The 22,500-nt window shown below is 34.9% G+C and overlaps 1 protein-coding gene across 5 annotated transcripts in view; it reads right to left on the bottom strand.

Annotated features, from left to right (window-relative positions):
* EBF3 (EBF transcription factor 3) overlaps positions 1-22,500 on the bottom strand; it is a 225,602-nt gene that overhangs the window by 67,725 nt on the left and 135,377 nt on the right. For all 5 annotated transcript variants that reach the window (XM_070752468.1, XM_070752466.1, XM_070752463.1 and 2 more), the window contains exons 7-8: positions 11,790-11,871; positions 3,801-3,918 (exon numbers count right to left, since the gene is read on the bottom strand). In XM_070752468.1, coding sequence (XP_070608569.1) covers positions 3,801-3,918; positions 11,790-11,871 — 200 coding nt within the window. The remainder of the gene's footprint in view (positions 1-3,800; positions 3,919-11,789; positions 11,872-22,500) is intronic.

The following is a 22,500-nucleotide window of genomic DNA, read 5'->3' as shown; positions in this document are numbered from 1 at the left end:
TATTGCATAAACCTAACAGCATTACAGGCATTTGGCATGCAAATCACTTCTCTGCTGCTGGCCTGGTGCTGGGATAGGGCTTGCTTAAGGTTTAAACACTGTTGGAGTAATTTATGAAAAGGGGGAAAAAAGTGATGGGGGGAATTAAAAATTAGTTCTACTATACAATGCTTGAAGGTATAACAATTGCTGTTCCTTCAATTGAATTCAACTACTGTAAATAATTTGCCATGCTTTTTGTGAGCTCAAAGGATTCAATGGCAACCTTCCACAGGAGCAGCAGGGGGAATTAGTTTACTTGGAAACGTGTGTGAGTGTATATACTGCTGGTGTATATATTAGATGATTGGATAATGAGGTGTTAGCAAGGAGAGGCTACTACAGCTAAATATCTGTGGTTTATACTCAGTGGTTTTTTTTTTCATTCAAGAATATGGGTGCTAATACGCTGCAAGGAAAGAGTAGATAAGGAATACAAAAATAATTTGCTACATACTGTGGTTGGGTTTCAAATTGATTAGTGATTTTTCTGGACCTGCTCAAGCTCTAGCAGAATTGTTAAAAACATTTTGATTAAAGTATGTTATTAGGTTTTCTATTTAGAGGTTAGGAAATTATTATAACTTGATTCCTGGCAACTTTATTCCAAGATATTCTTATTTGGATGGATTCAGATTTAATCAGAATATATTCTTAAAAATTCATTACTAATTCTGAATGGAGTCATTAGATTTCCAGTTATGACCAGTTTCAGAAATGTAATAATTTAATGGCATATTGTAGTTCTTTGATAGCAGTTTTAAAGTTCTTTTTTTTCCCTTCAGTTTTACCATAGCAGTAATAATTAATTAAAAATATATGTCTTTGAGGTGAGAACAACCTGGTTGGTTTTCTGTGGTTTATTCTTTAAAATAAATGTATGAGGATGGAGTTTTTTTCCTTCTACTCCAACACATTTTCTCAATATAGAGAATGTACCTATTACCTACGTACGTTTTTTACTAATTTGTAAAGAAACACTTGTTTTTATACTACATAGAAAAGGAAATGGCTATGTTTTGCTTAAAATCATACTAGTACTTTAGCAGAGATTGATCTGGATGAAATTATAACCCAATACTCTACAGAACTAAGCTCATAATGATGCTAGTTTTTGTCTTTCGATCACCTCCAATCTCTCTCTCTCTCTGTATCTGTCTGTCCCTCTTTCTTTCTGTCTTTTTCCGTCTCTGTTTCTGTCTCTCTCTCTCTTTCTCTCATGGGAAGAAAAGGACTAAGACAAAGAATTCAGCCTTCTTAATTGTAAGCCTCATTAATGATGGTTGCCAGGCAAACACACACCTATGAAAGAGGTAAACAATACGTCATAGATCATAATGACTCTTGTGCTTGGGGCAACCTTTAATTATTATTTTTTTTGTTCTTTCTTACCTTAGCTATTAGAGAAGAAAAACAATTTTTCTTCTGCAAAGAACATTAATATTCTGAAGCCTAAATTATATTTTAATTAGTTCACCATTGCATGTAATCACCACTCCTTTATGTTTTCAATAAATCTGATTCACTATTTGTAGATTGTTGAGTTTTGTGTCATTACTAGGATTAATGAAAAGGCTGGTCAACTGTACATAGCCTCTACTTGTCTAGCTTCAGTAGTGGCATGACAATGCTATATGAAGTGAAACATTGATTGTCTATTAGAGCCATGTAATCCAGTATCATGGCTAGCTACATTCCTTAAGGCATAAAATGGTCATAAGATGGGCATGATGACTCAAGTCCTATCTGCTTTTGTTCACATTAAGAATCAGAAAACGTCTCCCTCCCCCCGTAATGTGTCTAGGAAGTCATATATATTGGAAATCATATGACAATAAGCTCCTATTGATAGTTTTATTTTTTGTCAATTTATTGAGAACTTTTTGAAAGTCAGAGGTTAATGTGCATCACTACATACCTTACAATCAAAATCCATAATTTAATTATAAACTGTGTCAAGAAGCAACATGTGAAGAAATAATTTTTATTTATTTATCAACATGGCTTTGGAATTAGTAGAAGAATTAAATTTTTAGTTTATCCTGATTTAAGGGAACGCAAGAAGCCATTATTTAACATTGCTGAATGTAGTATAAGTGCAAGGAATACAGTATCATTACACCCACATGATCATAACCTTTGCAATTCTCTGATTCACTGTATTAATTTTTATTTTAAGATGCAGGGAACATGGAAGAGAGAACTCCTGTTCTACCCAAGTAGCAAGGACATATAGCTGATGTCTACTCCACCGACTGATGTCTATCGAGATTCTCAGTCATCCCAGTCATGGTTATTCCAAAGGTGCTTTTTTTCAAAAAGCAACTGGACTTTAAGATTTTTCTTTGAAGACATTTCACTTCTTATCCAAGAAGCTTCTTCAGCTCTCACTGGATGGTGGAAAATGTTTGAGAAACAAAACGTCTTCAAAGTCCAATTGGCTCTTGAAAAAAACACTTTTGGATCAACCTACTGATGTATAATTATCATTATTTGCAGAAGATATTAATTTCTTGCCCAAGTAGCTTATAACTCAATATTAGGTCAACAAATTATACGTTGTCTTCCCCATTAATGGTATTTTTGCATTTCTGTTTCAATATTAAAACAAAATATTGGCTATGATGCCTGTGCCCTGAAATTGTTCTTCCCAGAAGATTTACCTGTCCCACCTTTCTTATTGTTCTGAAAAGCTATAAATCTAACTTTTATTTTTCAAGTAGTTATCTCTATGTTTGTTATTTCTGTAGTTTAAGGAATAGCATCGTATCTTCTAATTTTTATTGTATTATTTGTTTTGCTGTGGAAGATCATATATGTGGCAAAAAGTGGTCTGTTAACAGTATAAATAAATACTGTTTTTACCTGAAAAGAAAATAGTGCTGAATTTCATATAATGTTTCAACTCCCAAAGGAAGAATGGGCATAAAAAAACCCCTCTGATCTGTATTATCTGAAAACCATTACTACATTGTCAGTGACAACTTTTTTATTTTTAATATAACTTATTTGTGGAAAATGTTATCTCTTTTTCAGTAAAATGTAACATGCATTGCTTTGTGCTATTAGAAATATATCCATTATTACTCTACAGATTTGTTAGGTATCAGTGGTTCTTTCAATAAAAGTAACTGGGATTGGATTTGGCCTTAAATAAATCCTAGATAAATATCAGATGTTAGATGCTTGAATATGCAACCTGCAGTGGTTGACAATGGTTTATTTTAGAGAATTGAAAGTATTTTTCTCTTTGTACTCTTAGCATATTTGGGGGGGGGGAGGGGGATGAGAAGACACAGTGCCTTAATATGCTGCATTAAGGCCCAGCCCAGTGAGTTGAGCAAACTCATAATAAATTCTGTACAAAAAGTACCATTGATCATGTTTTAAGGTTCTATGAAAACTTACATGCATAATGTATGTTTTTCCCAATGATTTCGAAAAAAGCCAAAGTAAAAAAAAAGAACTGAAAAGGCTGTTAGCAAATAAATAAAAAAGACTAGAAAAGGGCTGAACATTGCAGATGTTATATGTTATAAGAAATTTAAGTCAAAAGCAAATAAGGAAGGAACAACCTTCTTTTAAAAGTAGAATAGGAAAAGCTAATGCATTTTAATGGGATGAATCCGGAGGACAAAGAAACCGTGAAAAATAAATAAATATGGTCGTGTGCGTGGAAAAAATGGTGCAAAGAAAGCATTGCAAATTAAAAAGCCATGTAAATGTGTGCCTACCATTTTCCAGATAAGAAGGGGCCGTACCTTCTGAGGGGTCAAGGCGGCGAGCCCGCCTTCCATGTTTGGAGTTGTTGTGTACAAACATGTTGTCTGAGACAGCCAGAACATGGCCATCCACATTGACTGTTGTTGATACAACAACCTAGGAGGGAAAGAAAGAAAAGAAAGATATTTCTCTTTTTTTGAAGCATACATACTCTGAAAATGGGGTGCACCTATTGCAATAAACATCATGCTGAAAAAATGTATAATGTAGTTAGTTATTTTTATGAACACAGCATTATTCATAGATGCAATTCTCTCTCTCTTTTTGGCTATCTGGAGATTTTCCTACACACAATTCCCCCTCCCTTCTTCAACACCCTCCACACTAATTAGAGTTTAATCTCCTATTATGCTAACAAATGAATTCAATTCTAGGAAAATATTCTTCTAGTCATTTGTTTCAGAAACACCCCTCTAACCACTCATTTTAAAAGCTACTGTTTTGATTGATCTGTTGATATATTGATTAGGTAGTTTATCTAATTAAAATTTGTACACTTGAGACTGTCTTCAAATGAAGAATTGTGAGCACTCCAAGTCAAAGGGGAAAATACTTCATAAATCAGTAGCTATATGTAACTTTCTGCTATTCTCTTCAGAAATGATCTTTAGGTCATTTTTGCGATTGCATTTACAAAGCAATCTTATAAACAGGTATTATGGGACAAGGAATTTCCAAAAATAAATTGCTTCATTTAAAGATTGAAAAGAAGAAAAAAGAAATGGCTCTCCCTCCCACTGTAATAAGCATTACTATTACTGGGCCTGGTATAATTTGTCACATAATACAGAAATACAGGATGCCTTTGTTTTTATACCTTCTTCATGTAACTCACACGGAACAATTTTTTGTGCTTTCTGGAATTTGAGAAAAAGAAATCCAGAACAGATATCAACACCTTCTTTGAGTGTAGCTATTCTAGTGCACCATCAATATATCCTAAAATATGAATGCTGTAACAGATTAGTTAGCAGGGTAGAAACAGACATTAGGAGATGTTTATATCCCTCCTCCTCCTCCTTCTCCTCCTTCTTCCTCTTCCTCTCCTTCTCCTACTCCTTCTTCTCCTTCTTCTAGAATATGCTTGCTTTCTGCATGAATTAGAGAAATATTCTTTCTAGCTATATATAAGTATCTCACATCAGGAGACCATTGGATCTTTCAGATCCAAATATTTTCTCACTTCTTCCCTCGTTCAACTATTAGGATCAGATTTGATGCAAATTCTAATTTTCTCTTTTTCATCCCTCTGAGGAAAAAATATATATCACAAAATGCTATGAAAAGAACCAGGAGATTAAGCTACCGAATTTTTCGGAGTATAAGGCATACATCTCTCCCCACCCCCTGCAAAAGAAGGTAGAAATGTTGGTGTGTCTTATACACTGAATGCAACCATTTTTGCTGTCCCGAAACCCTGCCATCACCACCACCCCGCCTGCAGAGAGCTCTTGTGTGCTGGGGAATGGCAAAAATGCCCATTTTTTGGGGGGGAAGGCCATTTTTTGGACATTTTTTCGCAAAAAAAATGTGGTAGGGAAAGGATCTTGGGAGCCTGCAGACAGCTCCTGGGTGATGGGGAATGGCAAAAATGTCCCTGTTTTTGTGGAAAATGGGACATTTTTCACCCATTGTTTTGCAAAAATGGGGTGGGGAAAGGGACCAGGGAGCCTGTAGAGTGCTCCCATGGACTGAGGGAAAGCAAAAATACCTCAATTTTTATTTTAAAAATGGGCAAAAAATGGCCATTTTTAAATAAAAATGGGGGCATTTTTGCCATTCCTCAGCACCTAAGATTGGTCTGCAGGATCCACAGACCCTTTGACCACCCAATTTTTGTGAAAAAATGAGAGAACAATAACCCCTTTCTTGCAAAAGTGGGGTTGGTTTTGCCTTCTAATTACCCCATCTAGCATGACTGGAGGAGGAATTCTGGGAGTTGAAGTCCACTAGTCTTAAAGTTGGCAAGTTTGAAGACCCCTGGGTTAGGGATTAGGGATGCAAGGGTATTCAAACTTGGCAAGTTTAAGTCTTCGGAGAGAGTCAGCATATAAATCTAATAAATTATTGTTGTTGTTGTTGTTGTGGACTTCAACTGCATTCCTAAACTAGCATAATTGTAGGAGGAATTCTCAGAGTTGAAGTCCACACGTCTTAAAGCTGTCAAGTTTGAAGTTTGTAAAAAGTGCACGTGGTTGTAAAAAGTACACATGTTTGTAAAAAGTATTCTGCTACACTGGTATTTTATTAAATAATATATTACTACACCATTTGGTTCAGAATACTTTTTTCCTTGTTTTCCACCTCTAAAATCTAGATGTGTCTTACACTCTGGTGCATCTTACGGTATGTTTGATTTGCAAATGTTATCCGAACAATTCACAATTTACCAAACAGAACAGATCACCAAAGGGAGAATTGATCAATCGTTCTCCAAAGAACTTTCAGAGGTTCTTTTGGGATGACAGTAAGCTGGCAGGAATAGCCAATACCCCAGAAAAAAAGCTCATGATCCAAAAAGATCTTGACAGAGTTGAACAATGGGTCCTATTCAACAATGTTTTACACATGGCAGGAAAAACCAAAAGTACAAGTACAGATTAGGTGAAACCTGGCTCAAAAACAATAACTGTGAGACAGGGGTAAAATTCAGCAGGTTCTGACAGGTTCTGCAGAACTGGTAGTGGAAGTTTTGAGTAGTTTGGAGAACTAGCAAATACAACCTCTGTCTGGCCCCAGAGTGGGGTGGGAATGGAGATTTTGCAATATCCTTCCACTGCCAAACTCACCAAGCCACTCTCACAGAACTGGTAGAGAAAAATTTTGAATTTCACCCCTGCTGTGAGAGGTACCTTGGAGTCCTAGTGGATGATCACTTAAGCATGAGTCAGCTATGTGCGGCAACAGTTTAAGAGGCTAACACCACCCTTGGTTATATAAGCAGAATAATAGAATCAAAATCATGTGAAATATTAGTACCTCTTTATAAAGCCTTCGTAAGACCACACCTGGAGTATTGCACAACGGGCCCACCGGAAGTCCATTTTTCCAAACTTCTGGTTTGCCAATTTCTCTGTTTCTCACATCCCAGGCTTCAGTGAGGCCTGTGCACATGTGCAGGGACATGGGGGTTGTGTGCATGCATGGGGGCAGTGGAGGGATCGACATGCATGGGGGGGAGAGACGGGGTGTGCATGCATGCTAGCACACACACACCCTTTTGGCACATGAACCAGGAAAGGTTCACCATCACTGTTATAGGGAGTCCTGTTTGAATAGAGATTGGATTTGAAGACCTCCATGATCCCTTCAAGCTCTATTCTGATTGATTGATTGAATGCATTCTTAATGTCTGAAAACTAATGTTTTCTGCAACTAGAAACAACATATTGAATACCAGAAATGTCTTCAGTCACTTCTAATTCAGAAAGTAGACATAATCAACTTAATTCATATGTTGATTTATTATACCATCACCATGACTTTTCCTTTTTTTAACTTTAATTGGAATTTTGTATTTCCAGGTTCAGAAGCACACTGCCCTCCAAAAACTAGATCCAAATTTATCTATTGTTATTGCTGTGTGCACTACAGGAAAATGATGAATAAGATTTTCTGACTGTTCCTTAGCACAAATTTTAAAATGAATACTTACAAAAATGAAAAGTCTTGTATTAATTTTTATCCATTAGATGTTAAGTGCCATTCTACTGTAATGATCAATTAATTATGAATATAATGAAAAGCTTTTTCTATTGCAGCCACATATACCATATAAAATATTTTCATATGTTGAATTTATTGTAAGGATCCTATATGCCAGCGGTTCTCAACCTGGGGGTTAGGATCCCTTTGGAAGTCGAATGACTGTTTCATAGGGGTCACCTAAGATCATGGAAAAAGACAAATTTCCCATGGTGTTAGGAGCTAAAGCTTCTATTCTGGAATATATTTTTATAATCTGACCAATGAGGCATTTACAGTGGGGATGTCCCTCTGATCTTCCTGCCAATCATCTTAAAGCTCTGTTGGGAGAATTGGTGCTAGACTTATGGTTGGGAGTCACCACAACATGAGGAACTGTATTAAGGGGTCCCGGCATTAGAAAGGTTGAGAACCACTGCTATATGTGCTTATAAGTCTACAAACTAAACTTAGAGAAATATATAAAAAATTGAGACAGAAACTCCAGTGAAGTGACAACAGGGTGTTATAGTAGTTAAGATATTGGACTAGGAACATAAAAATCCATCAGTACCTTCAACCTTGGATATGCATAGAGAGATGAAATGAACACAACCACACCCTTATTCTTCATCCAAATACCTTACAGCAGAAATCCCCAACCCCGGTCTGCAGACGGTAGTGGTCCATAGCCTGTAGGGAATTGGCCCACACAAGCAGCAGGAGTATACATGAAACTTCATTTGCACATGCATAGGATCTAATTTTGTGCATGCACAGGATATAGGGTGCAGGCACAAAACTATCCCTTCCCCACCATCCATGGGGCCAGAAAAGTTGGGGACTGCTGCCTTACAGGATTGGTATTGCTTTGAAATCCTAGAGATAAAGTAGGATATTAATCTAACATATAATTTTTTAAAAAAGTTTCCCTCTTCTTATACTGTCATTTCCCTAAGTTTCTGTGGGTTATTTTTTTTCCTAATGGACCACTTCTTATTTTTGTAGTGCAAGAATGGGGAAGGTTCTGTGCATATTGACAAAAGTCACACATTTCTTGAAAGAAAAGAAAGGAAGAAAGAACTTACAATGGTATCACAGATAAATTAATGCAATATATACTTTCCCTTCAGAAACCAGTGAGTACAAGGCATCAGATGTAAATTCTTTTGTATTTTCAATGTTTTAGATCACCTTTGATCCTGTTTTTTTTCCACATGCTCTAATTAGCTATCAGCTATTATAGCACCTTCTCCTGTATTTTCGGCCTCCTCTGAGGCAGCCATCTGTGTTCCCCTTGAGAAAAGCCTGAGGGTGTTTCTCTAGAAGTCTGTAATTCTGCAGCCTGCACTGTTTTCTCAGGGAGAAAAAAAAGCAAAACAACTCCCCCCCCAAAACCCCCCCCCCCACACACACAAACTGTATTGTTTGTCTAGGTTATTCGTTTTAAAGGACTCACACTGTTAACTATTTACAACATTTAAAATTTCATCCCTACCTTATTAGGCTAGTGGTTTTTAGCTTTTGTGAGTTATAAGGCGATTGATACACCCATTCCACAGGAAGTGTTTTTAGGACTGAATTGTCTATAGAATGAAACGTATTAAGTATAGTTCAAAGCCAAGTTTTTGCCTCATTTTTTTCCCTAATTGATAAACCCAAAATATACTTCTCAAAAAAATAAAGGGAACATTTAAACAACACAATATAACTCCAAGTAAATCAAACTTCTGTGAAATCAAACTGTCCACTTAGGAAGCAACACTGATTGACAATCAATTTCACATGCTGTTGTGCACATTCAACTTTGTACAGAACAAAGTATTCAATGAGAATATTTCATTCATTCAGATCTAGGATGTGTTATGTGAGTGTTCACTTTATTTTTTGAGTAGTATATATATATATATAGGATCAAGTCTTGAAAATAGGCATTACAAACATGTCACTGAGTAATGATACTGGGGGTGGGAGGGGAGGTGTTGTCCACAAAAGTACATTTGAATTCTCCTTAGATTTTGGGGGATTGGCTCATTTTTTTGCAGTGCATCTAATGAAAGTGCTGATACACATATTTTAAAAACATATTTAAAATCTTGCTTAAGACCTGACATCCTGTTAAATCTACTTAGACATTGTAAGAAGCTGGCTTATTATCTACAGAAGCTGAAGGAAGTCTTTCTAGGACAGGGGTCCCCAAACTTGGCAACTTTAAGACTTGTGCACTTCAACTCCCAGAATTCTGCACCCAGCATAGCTGGAGATAACATAGTTGGCTGGAGAATTCTGGAAGTTGAAATCCACAAAGTTGCCAAGTTTGAAGACCTTGGTTCTAGGAGTTCTGTTGCAGCTACCTGATTAATTATGACTGGTGAGACAAGTTGCTTATTTTACTAATTCCAGGTTAGAGATTCAGGTAATGTCAATTTCAAAGACTTTATCTGTCCTTTAAAATATATTTGGTAGATCTACCAATTGGGGGGGAATAAATGAAAAATCTTCAGTTAGAACTGTACTTAACCCAAGGAGCCTTCACTTAATGACTATTTATTTATTTATTTATTTATTTATTTATTTATTTATTTATTTATTTATTTATTTATTTAATTTGTCAAACAAGTATAGTATTATAGTACATATTAACATAACATAAGTAGAACGTAGTAATAGAAAGGATAATAAGACAGTAGGACAGGGACATAAGGCACATAAGTGCACTTATGCACTCCCCTTACAGATCTCTTAGAAAAGGGGAGAGGTCTATTGTAGATAATGTAAGGTTGAAGATTTTGGGGTTGGGGGAAGCAATAACAGAGTCAGGTAATGAGTCAGAGTCAGCCAGGCGGTGACCACTCTATTGCTGAAATCGTATTTTCTACAGTCAAGTTTGGAGCGATTTACATTCAGTTTGTATCTATTATGTGTTCTTGTGTTGTTGTTGTTGTTAAAAGTGAAGTAGTCACTGACAGGGAGTACAATATGATGTATGATTTTATGAACAACAGTTAAATCAGTTTGGAGATGACGTAGTTGTAAATTTTCTAGATTTAGTATTTGAAATCTGGAGGAGTAGGATAATTTGTTACGTGAGGAGGAGTGAAGGACTCTTCTTGTGAAGTATTTCTGGACTCCTTTGATTGTATTAATATCTGATATGCAGTGTGGATTCCACACAGGTGAGCTATATTCTAGAATAGGTCTGATGAATGTTTTGTATGCTCTGGTTAATAAATCAGTGTTTCTAGAGAAGAAGCTACGTAAAATTAGGTTTACAATTCTTAATGCTTTTTTGGCAATGCTGTTACAGTGGGCTCTAGCACCTAGGTCATTGGAAATGAGTACTCCAAGGTCTTTGACTGAGTGAGGGTCAATGAATGACCATCCAAAGTCATGACAGTCTTGTATTAGCATTTCCAACCATGGTAAAATATGGTTGTGATCATATGACCACATGAAGGGCTGTAAGTAACCAGCTCACATTTATAAACAGCTGCAATGTCCTGTGGTCACATGACCACGATTAGCAACTTTTTTTGCAATTTTTCATTAGGAAACAACAAAAAACACTGATTGAGTGTGCTGGATTAGCTTAATAACTTTACAACAGTCGTAAAAATTGTCATAAAATAAAATTAGGTCATTTGGTGACATGCTTATTAATTGCCCTGAATTATAACTGAAATGAATAGATATATTGAATTGGGAAATATGAATATCTACATTTTTCTTAATTTCAACCATTTAGTAAAATGAATTATCTGTTAAGGCATAAACTCTTCTAAGGTAGATTTGGAAAACAATTTTACTTCTTTCATATTAATATTAAAAAAAACACTATACAAAAATTACAGCGTGAATTCAACTTTCAAGAAATTTGATTTTTTTCTACAGAGATTTATATTTTATCACATTTTTGTAATTCAGTAGGATAAAGTAAGTTCTGAAGGTAGGAAAATTATTATCAGATATTTATAAGTTAGATTTTTTTGCAAAGACTGACATTCCTGCTTAGATCTATTCAGATCATCATAAGAGAAATAAATAAAATAGAAGTTGGAAAACAAGGCAAAGTTTCTGTTTCTTTCCTGAAGGACAATTGAAAATATAACTTATAATTAAATTAGAAAATAATTACACAGAAATGAGAAACCTTGGTTAAATTTGTTGCCTTGAGTGTTCTTTCCAATGTGAATGTATTACCAAAATAAAATAATAGGCTTTCCCTCTGTAAAAATCCTTACAAATCCTCTGTATGTTATTTTAATTCTGTTTTAAAACAGTACCTGGAATCTTCGCATATCTCGTGGGTTTCCTGCATTCTTCAAACAGTTTTGATTGCACTTGAGGAAAAACTTTAGAAAAAATCTACAAAAATACAAAATTAGAATTTGTTAGAAAAATTAGGCATTAAGAATAAATGTTTTAGAATGTAACATGTTGCTACAAATTGAAAGTTATGGATAGCTGAAAATATACTCATTTTATTACTGTAATAATATATTTAAACTGAAGACTTTTCTTATAGCAACAATATATATGAACATCCTTTATTTGAGCAAAGGATGAACTGGAAGATCAAAAGGTACAATTCAGTGCAAATCTGTTTAATAATATTAATATTGCAATCCTAATAATGTTTATTCAGATGTATACATGATTCAAATTTAAGAATATCTACAGTTTTATACCTCCATATTCAAAAATACGTCCCACATAATTCAGCAAGATTAATTTTATCTGAAATAAATTGTATTTGTATAGAAACCAACATAAAATGAACAGCTGGAGTACTTTGATTGTTATAGAGTCTTACAATTTTCTACATGCTTTAGTTAAGAAGAATTATAGATGACCTAATTGCCTGCATAGTATGAAATCTGCTTCCTGAAACTTGTGGAAAATGAATTTAATTTCTTTGTCAAAGTTCAAAAGTAAACCAAAGAAATAAAGAAAACTTTTGATTTATAATCACTTTAGTAATTCCTGATGAAGAATCCAAATTGAGAATTGGGGGTGGGGTGGGGTTTATAACCTTGAATGGCAGTTAAATCCTTACACAGTAAATCTATCAGTTGAATCAACATCAATATACAAGCCAGGATCTCCTTCACTCAGAAGCCTCCATTCTGGAAACCCAAGTATGATTTTTGAGACATTTTGCTTTCCAAAAACTAGCTCCTTTACCTCAGGAACATCATAAAGCACTGCTAATAGTGGGACCAACATATAGGCCTGAGATAACTGAGAAATAATGAAGTGTAGGGTTCTGGCTATAAACCTAAACATTTAAGGCTGTCCATTTTTTTCTGGATTACACTTTCTGGCCAAAAGCTGTAGATGAGCTCCAAATTTTGCTGAAGTTAAATCATCAGTCTGAAACTCTGCAAAGTCTTGGAATATTAGCCTGATCTAACCTGCTTGCTAATTGAATTCTTTTAAATTAAAACTAGGTATGAGAGGACATGATTTCCATCACGATTATAAGCTTAGGTTTCCCCCCTTTACCACAATCTGAATAAAAACATTAAACAGTTTCTTGTTTCACTTGACCTTAAAAAAAAATCCAATTATTTCCAATTTCCCAAACTTTCCTTCATTTTGTAGTTCTTACAAAAATTGTTCCCTGTAATTAGTAGGATTATTTTAATTGTTTGAAAATAGACCTGTGTATTTCACATTTTAGTAGTGTGTGTGTACGGGAATTGTTTTGATACTTGTGACATTAACCATTGTTTCTTGGAGAGGGATATGCCACTCAGTCACATAAATACCCTGCTCAAAAAATATATATACACAATATAACTTCAAGTAAATCAAATTTCTGCAAAATCAAACTGTCCACTTAGGAAGCAACACTGATTGACAATCAATTTCACATTGTTGCGAACATTCAACTTTGTACAGAACAAAGTATTCAATGAGAATATTTCATTCATTCAGATCTAGGATGTGTTATTTGAGTGTTCCCTTTATTTTTTGAGCAGTATATTTTCTAACATTTAGTCTTTTAAAAAGCCATATTCAGTTCTATGTCAAAGTTAAGGCAGGACACTACAATTAGATACACACAAAATTAAGTAAATGAGTGGAAGTTGTTTTTTCAAAACCAATATATGTTTCAACTTCTAAGTATTTATTGCATCAAAATGTAACAGTATAGGAAACAAATTGTACTACCCCAACACAACCACAGAAAATGCCTAAATCTCCATTAAGGAATCTAGACATTTTGATTTCCTGAGATTCTCAACAATATACACAGCATTTAATTGGCTCTTTAAATGGCCATAAACAAATGCTGTCATCTAAATCCAAAGCATGGTGAGGTTGACCTTGTAAGGCCTAATAGTCATTCCTATAAAATGTTGGAGGGAATAGAATATAATGGAATGGAACGGAACAGAACAGAACAAAATTCTTTATTGGCCAAGTGTGATTGGTCACACAACGAATTGTTTTTGGTGCATTTGCTCTCGGTGTACATAAAAGAAAAGATACATTTGTCAAGAATCATGAGGTACAATACTTAATGATTGTCATAGAGTACAAATAAGCAACCAGGAAACAATCAATATTGATATAAATCATAAGGATACAAGCAACAGGTTACAGTCATACAATACTAAGTGGGAGGAGATGGGTGAAAAGAACAATGAGAGGACTAATAGTAATGCAGCTTAGTCAATAGTTTGACAGTGATAAGGGAATTATTTGTTTAGCAGAGTGATGGCATTCGGAGAAAAAATGTTCTTGTCTCTACTTGTCTTGGTATGCAGTACTCTATAGCATCATTTTTAAGGTAAGAATTGAAACAATTTATGTCCAGGATGCAAGGGATCAGTAAATATTTTCATGGTCCTCTTTTTGACTCGTGCAATATACAGGTCCTCAATGAAAAGCAGGTTGGTAGCAATTGTTTTTTCTGCAGTTCTAATTATTCTCTGAAGTGTCTGTCTTGTTGAGTTACAGAACAAACTAGACAATTATAGAGATGCAGATGACAGACTCAATAATTCTTCTGTAGAAGTGTATCAGCAGCTCTTTGGGCAGTTTGAGCTGGCGCGGAAAGAACATTCTTTGTTGTGCTTTTTTGATGATGTTTTTGATATTAGGTGAACATTTTAGGTCATGAGATTCTATCATCTATAAATTTGAAGGTCTCTACTGTTGATACTGTGTTGTCTAGTATTGTAAAATGTGGTAGAATGGGAGGGTTTCTCCTAAAGTCTATCACCATTTCTACGGTTTTGAGTGTGTGCAGTTCCAGATTGTTCCGGTTGCACCACAAGGCTAATTGTTCAACATCCCATCTGTAAGTGGTTTTATCATTGTCTTGAATGAGATCAATCACTGTTGTATCATCTGCAAACTTCAGTAGTTTAACAGATGGGTCGTTTGAGGTGCAGTGAGAGAAGAAAAGTGGTGAGAGTACACAAATCTTGGGGGGGGGCGTGCTAATTGTACAGGTGTCTGATGTGATTTTGCCTAGATTCACATGTTACTTCCTGTCTTTAGGAAACTTGTGATCCACTTACAAGTGTGTTCAGGTATCATGGAAAACCATGGAAACTAGAATGGGATATTTTCAAAAGCAAATCAGTTTGGTGTACCAATTAAGCATCAGGCTATATACGTAGGGACATATGAGTTCTAGTCCCACCTGAAATGTGAAACCAGCCAGATGATCTTGGGACAATTATTCTTTCTCAGCCCTAGGAAGGAGGAAATAGCAAACAATTTCCAAAATCTTGCCCCCAAAATGGAAGTGACTTGTCCAGTTGCAAGGAATCAACACAAAATGAAGGTACCAGGAATGAATAAATGAATGAATCTGAAAGACAACATATTTGCAAGAATGTCAGCCTTAATCTCTACAGTCTCAAGACATAGGTAGAGAAGGGTCCTGTACCAGGCTCAGAGGATGAAGATGATGATAATAATAACAACAACAACACTTAATCACATACTCAGCTGCTGCAAAAAGATCGCACAGACTGACTACAAGCATAGACATGATGCTGTGGCACAGATGATCCACTGGAACATGTACCAGAACTACCAACTACCAGTGGCAAAGAACTGGTGGGATCATAAGCTTGAAAAAGTGGTTGAAAATGAGCAAGCAAAACTACTTTGGGACTTACGACTTCCAACTGGCTGAATTTTGGAACATAATACACCAGACATCATGATTGTGGAGAAACAGAAAGATCATCGATATCGCAATCCCAGGATCTATTCCATCACTGATTTATCACATTTTACAAACTTTTTAAAAAATGTGATATGAAGAAAAGGAATCATACAAAGCAACGGAGCCTTTTGTTCTTGACTTCTTATTCAGTGACCAAGAAAGCTGCTTTTTCAATACATATAGCAATCCAGGGAAATGAATTCTTTACTTTTTGAAATCATAATCAACATGGCAGGGTATATGAGAATTCATATCCTTTCACTTGATGCAAATATTCAGATGAAAAAAATAAATCTCTGCAGGTCTTTTAAAATAAATAAATATTGAGAAAAATTTGAGAGAGCATTTATTGGACAAGAATAACTCCCCTTAGAAAAATCTATGTAATTGTAGGAAGATATATACTGTGGTTATTTCTCCCTTTGCTTGTATATTCACAATGGGTAGGGTGTTTGTTTCTGACCCCAATCTTTCTTAGAGAAATATTTTATTTGAAAATTAATCCGTTTCTGATCAAGTGCCACCAGTTGATCTATTTCCTTACCAAACATAACCTCTGTTCCTCATTTGCTAATAGATTTCTTATACTAATAAGAATAATAATAGGTTCTTGGGAAGAACTTTAGCTAAAGAACTTACAGCTTGCAACTGCACATTGCTGTGAACAGATCATCCAAATTTATTCATTAATTGCAATATGTTATTATGGGTTATCAAGTGGGTGTCAGTACTTAGTGATTAACTAGACAGATTTTCCATATACCAATTTTCACAGAAATGGTAGAAATATGAAACTTATTATAGAAATTAGAAAAATATGCAGTGAATGTAATTTATGAATGGCTGAGGTCAAAAACCTTTGGAAGAGGATAGATTATTAAGAGAAAAGAAGCTTCCTCTTATTTTAATTAATAATTTCTAAATCATTATTTTACACTGATTTTGAATAAGACTCTAAACATCTTACCGTAGTCTGAAAAGGGAATTGAGAATAGAATTAGGATGCTCAAGATGAAATGCCTTTTTTTCCACCCAAACTCTTGTAAACTTTAGGAAAGAAAATAAATTCCCATGCCCAATATTATATATTCATTTTTAAAAAATAAGTAGTTGGGACTAGAATTTCAAGCACTCTGGGATCATCATAAGTGGCAATCATGTAGTTCTGGGATGCTGCCACCATTGTGGGTACATGCTAGTTTCCAAGTGCCCAAACTTCCATCACATGACATGGGGAACCTGAACTGGTCATAAGTGTGAGGACCAGTCTGTAGATCTGTAGCTCCTCTGCCCCTAAAGAATCACATTTCAAGATTTATTTTCCCTTAAGTATTTCCTTCATAGTGGTATGTTTTATTCAATGGTACTTTCTCCATTTGAAAAATTAGGCTTGTCCACCTACTATTCCTCTTGAGAAACAGCTTAGTTTAAAATAATTGTAGCTAATCACATTCTGTCTACATGATCTGTTGCTCTAAAGAAAAAGAAAACCATAGAAGAAAAATGACTAAATACTTTGTATAACTTGTAAAATAATCATATATTATAAATTTGAGAGTGAAAGCAAGATAGGCATTCAACCTATTAATAATGACTTTGATTAGGGAGCAGTCAAATAGATGAATTGAACAAAACACAAAAATGACCAAAAGTATCATTTATATTGTATATATAAAATATTCCATGTACTTTTGTACATGATCTATTCTATATAACCTTTGGACCATCAGAAAATGCTGCAAATAAGAACAAGGGCACTGAGTAGTTTCTCACTCTGATAAAATAGTTAAGATGTGTAATTATGATTTATAATTCTTTTCTTCTGTAACTTCTATCCCTTTCATGGTTATGTAGTTAAATGATTTGTAAATGTATTTTTGTAGTTTCATAAATTCTGTCTCTCTTATTTTGAATTTTAGACATACTTTTTTGTTGAAGCTAGTAGATACAGATAGTTCAACTGCACTTTGAATGTTTGAAATGATCTTTTTAATAAATGAGTTGTATAGAAATAAACCATATAGTTATATAGGTCTACAAGACAGGTGAAAAATGGGATTTTCCTATCTTGCACAGATAAATGAATAGCTCAAATACATTTTTTTCTAACTCTGAAACTCTAAATGTTTTAATTGCCTGTCTCTAACTCTTTTTAATCTTTTTCTTAGTCTGAGTGCTCCAATGCTCATTTTATCCATGTAAAGAAGAATGACAACTAAAAGAACAATCGTAATTTACTTAAGTAGGGAAAAAATGTAGGATCATACACAAAAAATATCTGATACGGATGCTTGGAAAACAGTGAAAATATGAAAAATAAAAGACAAAAGTGAACAGTGTAATGTGACCCTCAAAATGGCAAATGCAATTAGAGACTATAAACAAAACCTTTTATTTATTTATTATTCAAATAGATTTGTATGACCCATCTCACAAAGGCAATTCAAAAAGATATTAAAAATGCAATATAAATAATATACTTCACAGCCAACATAAACACAAAGAGTTTGTTGAAGACACCATTCACCAACACTGAGTTACTTTTATAACCATTTTGTTCGGAAAACATCCAAATCTTAAAAGGCTTACTAAAAAGTGAACAGAGACAAGGTCTAACTCATCTTGGACAGTACAGTACAACTACAGAAAAGGCACTATTCGTAGCTCCTGCTGATTGACAGGATTCAAAGCTTGCCCTGCTGCCCAACCTAATGGGAGAGTTAGTAACAATGGAAGTAAGTGATGCCTGAAACACAATAGAAATCATTTACATTCTCAGACACACAAATACAGAATTTAAAAATCAGAAGTCTCAATAAAAAGGTATGATTTTTTTAAAAAACAACAGTCACAAAAGTATTAATAATGAGAAGAGGATATCACCCAGCTTCTGCATCCCGTAGCAACTGCAAGAAACTTGGCAACCTTGTAAGACTGTAATTTCAGAAAGAAGACTAAAATTTCTGATAATTAGGTTTACGAATGCCAGATGCCATGGCGACACAAGGGCAGTGCAGCAAAGGAAGGGTTACTGACCTTACTCACTCTGTATCTGAGCAGAAGCACATGTGATTGTTATGTGGGAGACTAGTATATTTACCTAGTGTTCAAAATAGGTGAAAATTTGAACCTAGGTTAAAAAAAAAAATTCTACATGAGACATCCATGGTGTTTTAGAAGCATCTGTCTCATTTCCAAATTATGGTGATAATTACTTTATGTAAGTTTGATCAGATCCCAGCTCAAGTACTGCGTTTAATTTGGTTATCACGCATTAAGGAATCAGAAAAACTAGAAAAGGTGAAGGTATAATAAGGATGATCTGGCCTTGAAACTAAGTCTTATGAGAATTATGGAACTAAGCAAGTTTATCAGAGAAACGATGACTGAGGAGAGATGTGATAGTTCCTTTAAGTCCATGAGGGGTGTAATAATGAGAAACTGAGTATAAGATAAAAAATAATCTTAAATTATATCAAGACAGGTTCAAGTTGAACGTTAAGACAATTCTCTAAAAATAAGAATAGTTTTCCAGAAGAACCAAGGTCAAGGGAAGTGATAGGTTTTCTATCATTTGATATATATTCAAGCAGAAGCTGAACAGTTTTTCATCAGAGATACTTTTATTTGGAGCATGATAGTGAACTTAATGGATATTTCTAACTTTACCAGGTTGCAGTTAAGATGGTGCTGTTTTATGTTGTCATTATGCCATTGTGAATTCAAGCTTACACTTAAACATATCTATGTCTTCATGATCATCATAATTTTATTATTTTGTCATGCCTTCATACTTATTTCAGTATTCCATAAGATATTGTTTGTGTGTAAGTGGACATCAAGACATAGATAGCTTTAAGGCAGTGAAGGGCTACCAAAATTTTTATTACCACACTGTAGGCGTGGCTTATGCAGGACGCCCTGCATTTTCTCTCAACATCTTTCAGTGCAAGTTGGGTGCTCTGGGGTGGAGCTCCATTTTCGCTACCCCGCTGCATCCCCCCCGCCCCCATCCAGGCAGTTGCCCACTCCTGCTTTAAGGGTAGACTTGAATTCATGATGGGATATTTCACCATAAAACTGTATCATCTTAATCATGACTTGGTCATGTTGTCAATTCAAGTTTCTCCCAGTCCAGAAGAGAAAGGTGAGACTTTATTATATTTAATAACAAAATATTAGAATTATCTTCATTTTGATTTTCTTAGCTAATATAATTAAGAGTTTAAAAATTTGGTTACTTGGAATTACCTTCAGTTTCATTTTGGGAGCGGATATAGCTAGAATTTGGAATACTGGTTACAACTCAGATGTTCCCTTTTTCTATTTATACTATATCAAAAAGTAGTTTAAGCATAATTAACTTCTGTCTCATTCTAATATCCTCCAACACACAAACTGTAAAAGTCTGTTTCATATAAAGTGGAGTAATGAACTGCAGTCTGGTTGTATCAGTTTATATTTTTACTGCCACTTTACACTAGTTGATGCTTCAATTTATCATTAAATTAAAATGCACTCTAAGTAGTAGAATGCAGTAAAAAGGGAGGAATTTGATAAAGAATACATTTTGAACTCATTCCAAGGAACCAATATTGCTTCCTTGGTGCTTGAAACAACACAAATAACAGTGCTATGCTCATTTTCTCTCTCACACACCCAAGCACATCATCAATGTAAAAACCCAAGGTTTATAAAGTTTGAATTAAATGGAATTCTGACAGTCCCACTACAAAGACATTATAAGGTCATCAGTTAGATTTTCCCTTTTTTAGAACAAAGCGGACAAAGGTGGTTTTAAAAACATTTACACTTTAAAATCAAAATTTTGGTTTTATCTACCGATAAATTAATGAAACAAAATAACAAAGACTACATATCCTTTAAGTAAAACAATATGTAATAATCAAAATATCGACAGAGGTTGGGAAAGCTTTTATTATTTCTAGCCAAACAGATTGATGGAATGGAATGATATAAAGGCAATAGGGACAAAGAACTATTGCCTGGCTGGCTGGCTGTCCATCAGGACCAAAGTTGATATGATGGAGTTAAAGTTGACATAGAGACAGAATCCTATAAAACAAAAATTTAGTTTGATAATGCATTGCTCAGGCCACTTCCAGCAGAGGAAACTATCACCAAATGCATTAATGCTATATGATAGTGATGGCGAACCTTTTTTTCCTTGGGTGCCGAAAGAGCATGCGCAAGTGCTATCGCACATTCACGAGTGCCCACACCCATAATTCAATGCATGGTGAGGGCGAAAACAGCTTTCCCCACCCCGGGGGCCCTTTGGAGGCTGGAAATGGCCTGTTTCCCAACTTCTAATGGGTCTAGTAGGCCATGTTTCACTCTCTCCAGGCTGCAAAGGCTTCGCTAGAGCTGGGAAAGGGTAAAAATGCCCTCCCACTTCCCCCCGGAGACTTTCTGGAAGTCATAACGCCCTCCCAAAAATCAGCTGGCCAGCACACACATGCACATTGGTGCTGAGTTAGGGCAACGGCTCACGTGCCAGCAGATATGGCTCCGCGTGCCACCTGTGTGCCACCTGTGGAACTCATGCCATAGGTTCACCATCACTGCTATATGACCTAGGCGGAGGCTGCTGGGCACAAATTGAATTGATGCTGACTTCTCCATTCTAAGCTTCTCAGACATGTGGTCCAATAGAACATTGGCAACCTGGCCTGTGTTTTTCTACTACAAAAATACACCAACATTTTCTTTACTTTTCTCTTTTATGTACCATCCCTCTTTATCAAAGACAGATATGTGCATACTGTATGTCTATACCACATATGTAGTGTATGCACAGAATGGTACAGAAATGATATGGAAAGAAATCAAGACACCAAGTTTCTAGCAATATCTGTAGGCAGATCTGGGATGTTTTCATAGATTATACAAGAGGAATAATGGGGTGAAAAATGTCTGAGGGGTCACTAAATGGCCACAATAAGTTTCCAAATCATAGACATAGTAGCCTTAATAGAAGAATTGTATTTAAATAGCTGACTTCTTAAATAAATAAATAAATAAATAAATAAATAAATAAATAAATAAATAAATAAATAAATAAATAAATAAATAAATAAATAAATAAATAAATAAATAAATAAATAAATAAATAAATAAATAAATAAATAAATAAATAAATAAATAAATAAATAAGGACAATTTTTTGTATGTCCTCTGGAGGATGTATCTTGTTCAAAAGAGTGGGAGGAATCAATTTTTCTCTCATAAGGATTTTGAGAACTTCATAGGTTTTTTAAAAAATCAACTATTTTGACATTAGGCTTCCTGATTTTTTCCTGATTTTCCTTTGAACATATTGCTAAAGAAAGAGCAGATGACCTCTTAATTAAACTGCATTATCTATGACAAGGCTTCATTATTTTGAAATCAAAATTACATCTTTTATTAACTCAACTCACCTATATATTTAGCTCACAATACCTCTTAACACCCATCTGCTATCAGTGTACATGGAGTCACTTGATATTCCACCCACCAATTTTTTCTAACAACCACTGTGCAATTAAATTCAACACGTTCTGTTGCGAGGTAAATTAGGCACACCTGCGGCCAGACTTCATTTGAACTGCATCAGAAAAGGACCTAACAAGGTGAGAGCACACCACAAAGTTATAGTCCTGTCAAGCAATTAGGTTTTCACTTCTGGGACATCCGCACAGTGCAATTATGCTACACATTACAACCTGGCTAATCTTCTGAACAAATGTCATGTCTCAGAGAAGCTAGTAAAAGCAGTTCATCTGCAAATGTGTCTG

This window comes from Erythrolamprus reginae, chromosome 5 (assembly GCF_031021105.1).
Source record: "Erythrolamprus reginae isolate rEryReg1 chromosome 5, rEryReg1.hap1, whole genome shotgun sequence".
Taxonomy (NCBI): Eukaryota; Metazoa; Chordata; class Lepidosauria; order Squamata; family Dipsadidae; genus Erythrolamprus; species Erythrolamprus reginae.
This window is presented reverse-complemented; position numbering and strand designations above follow the sequence as displayed.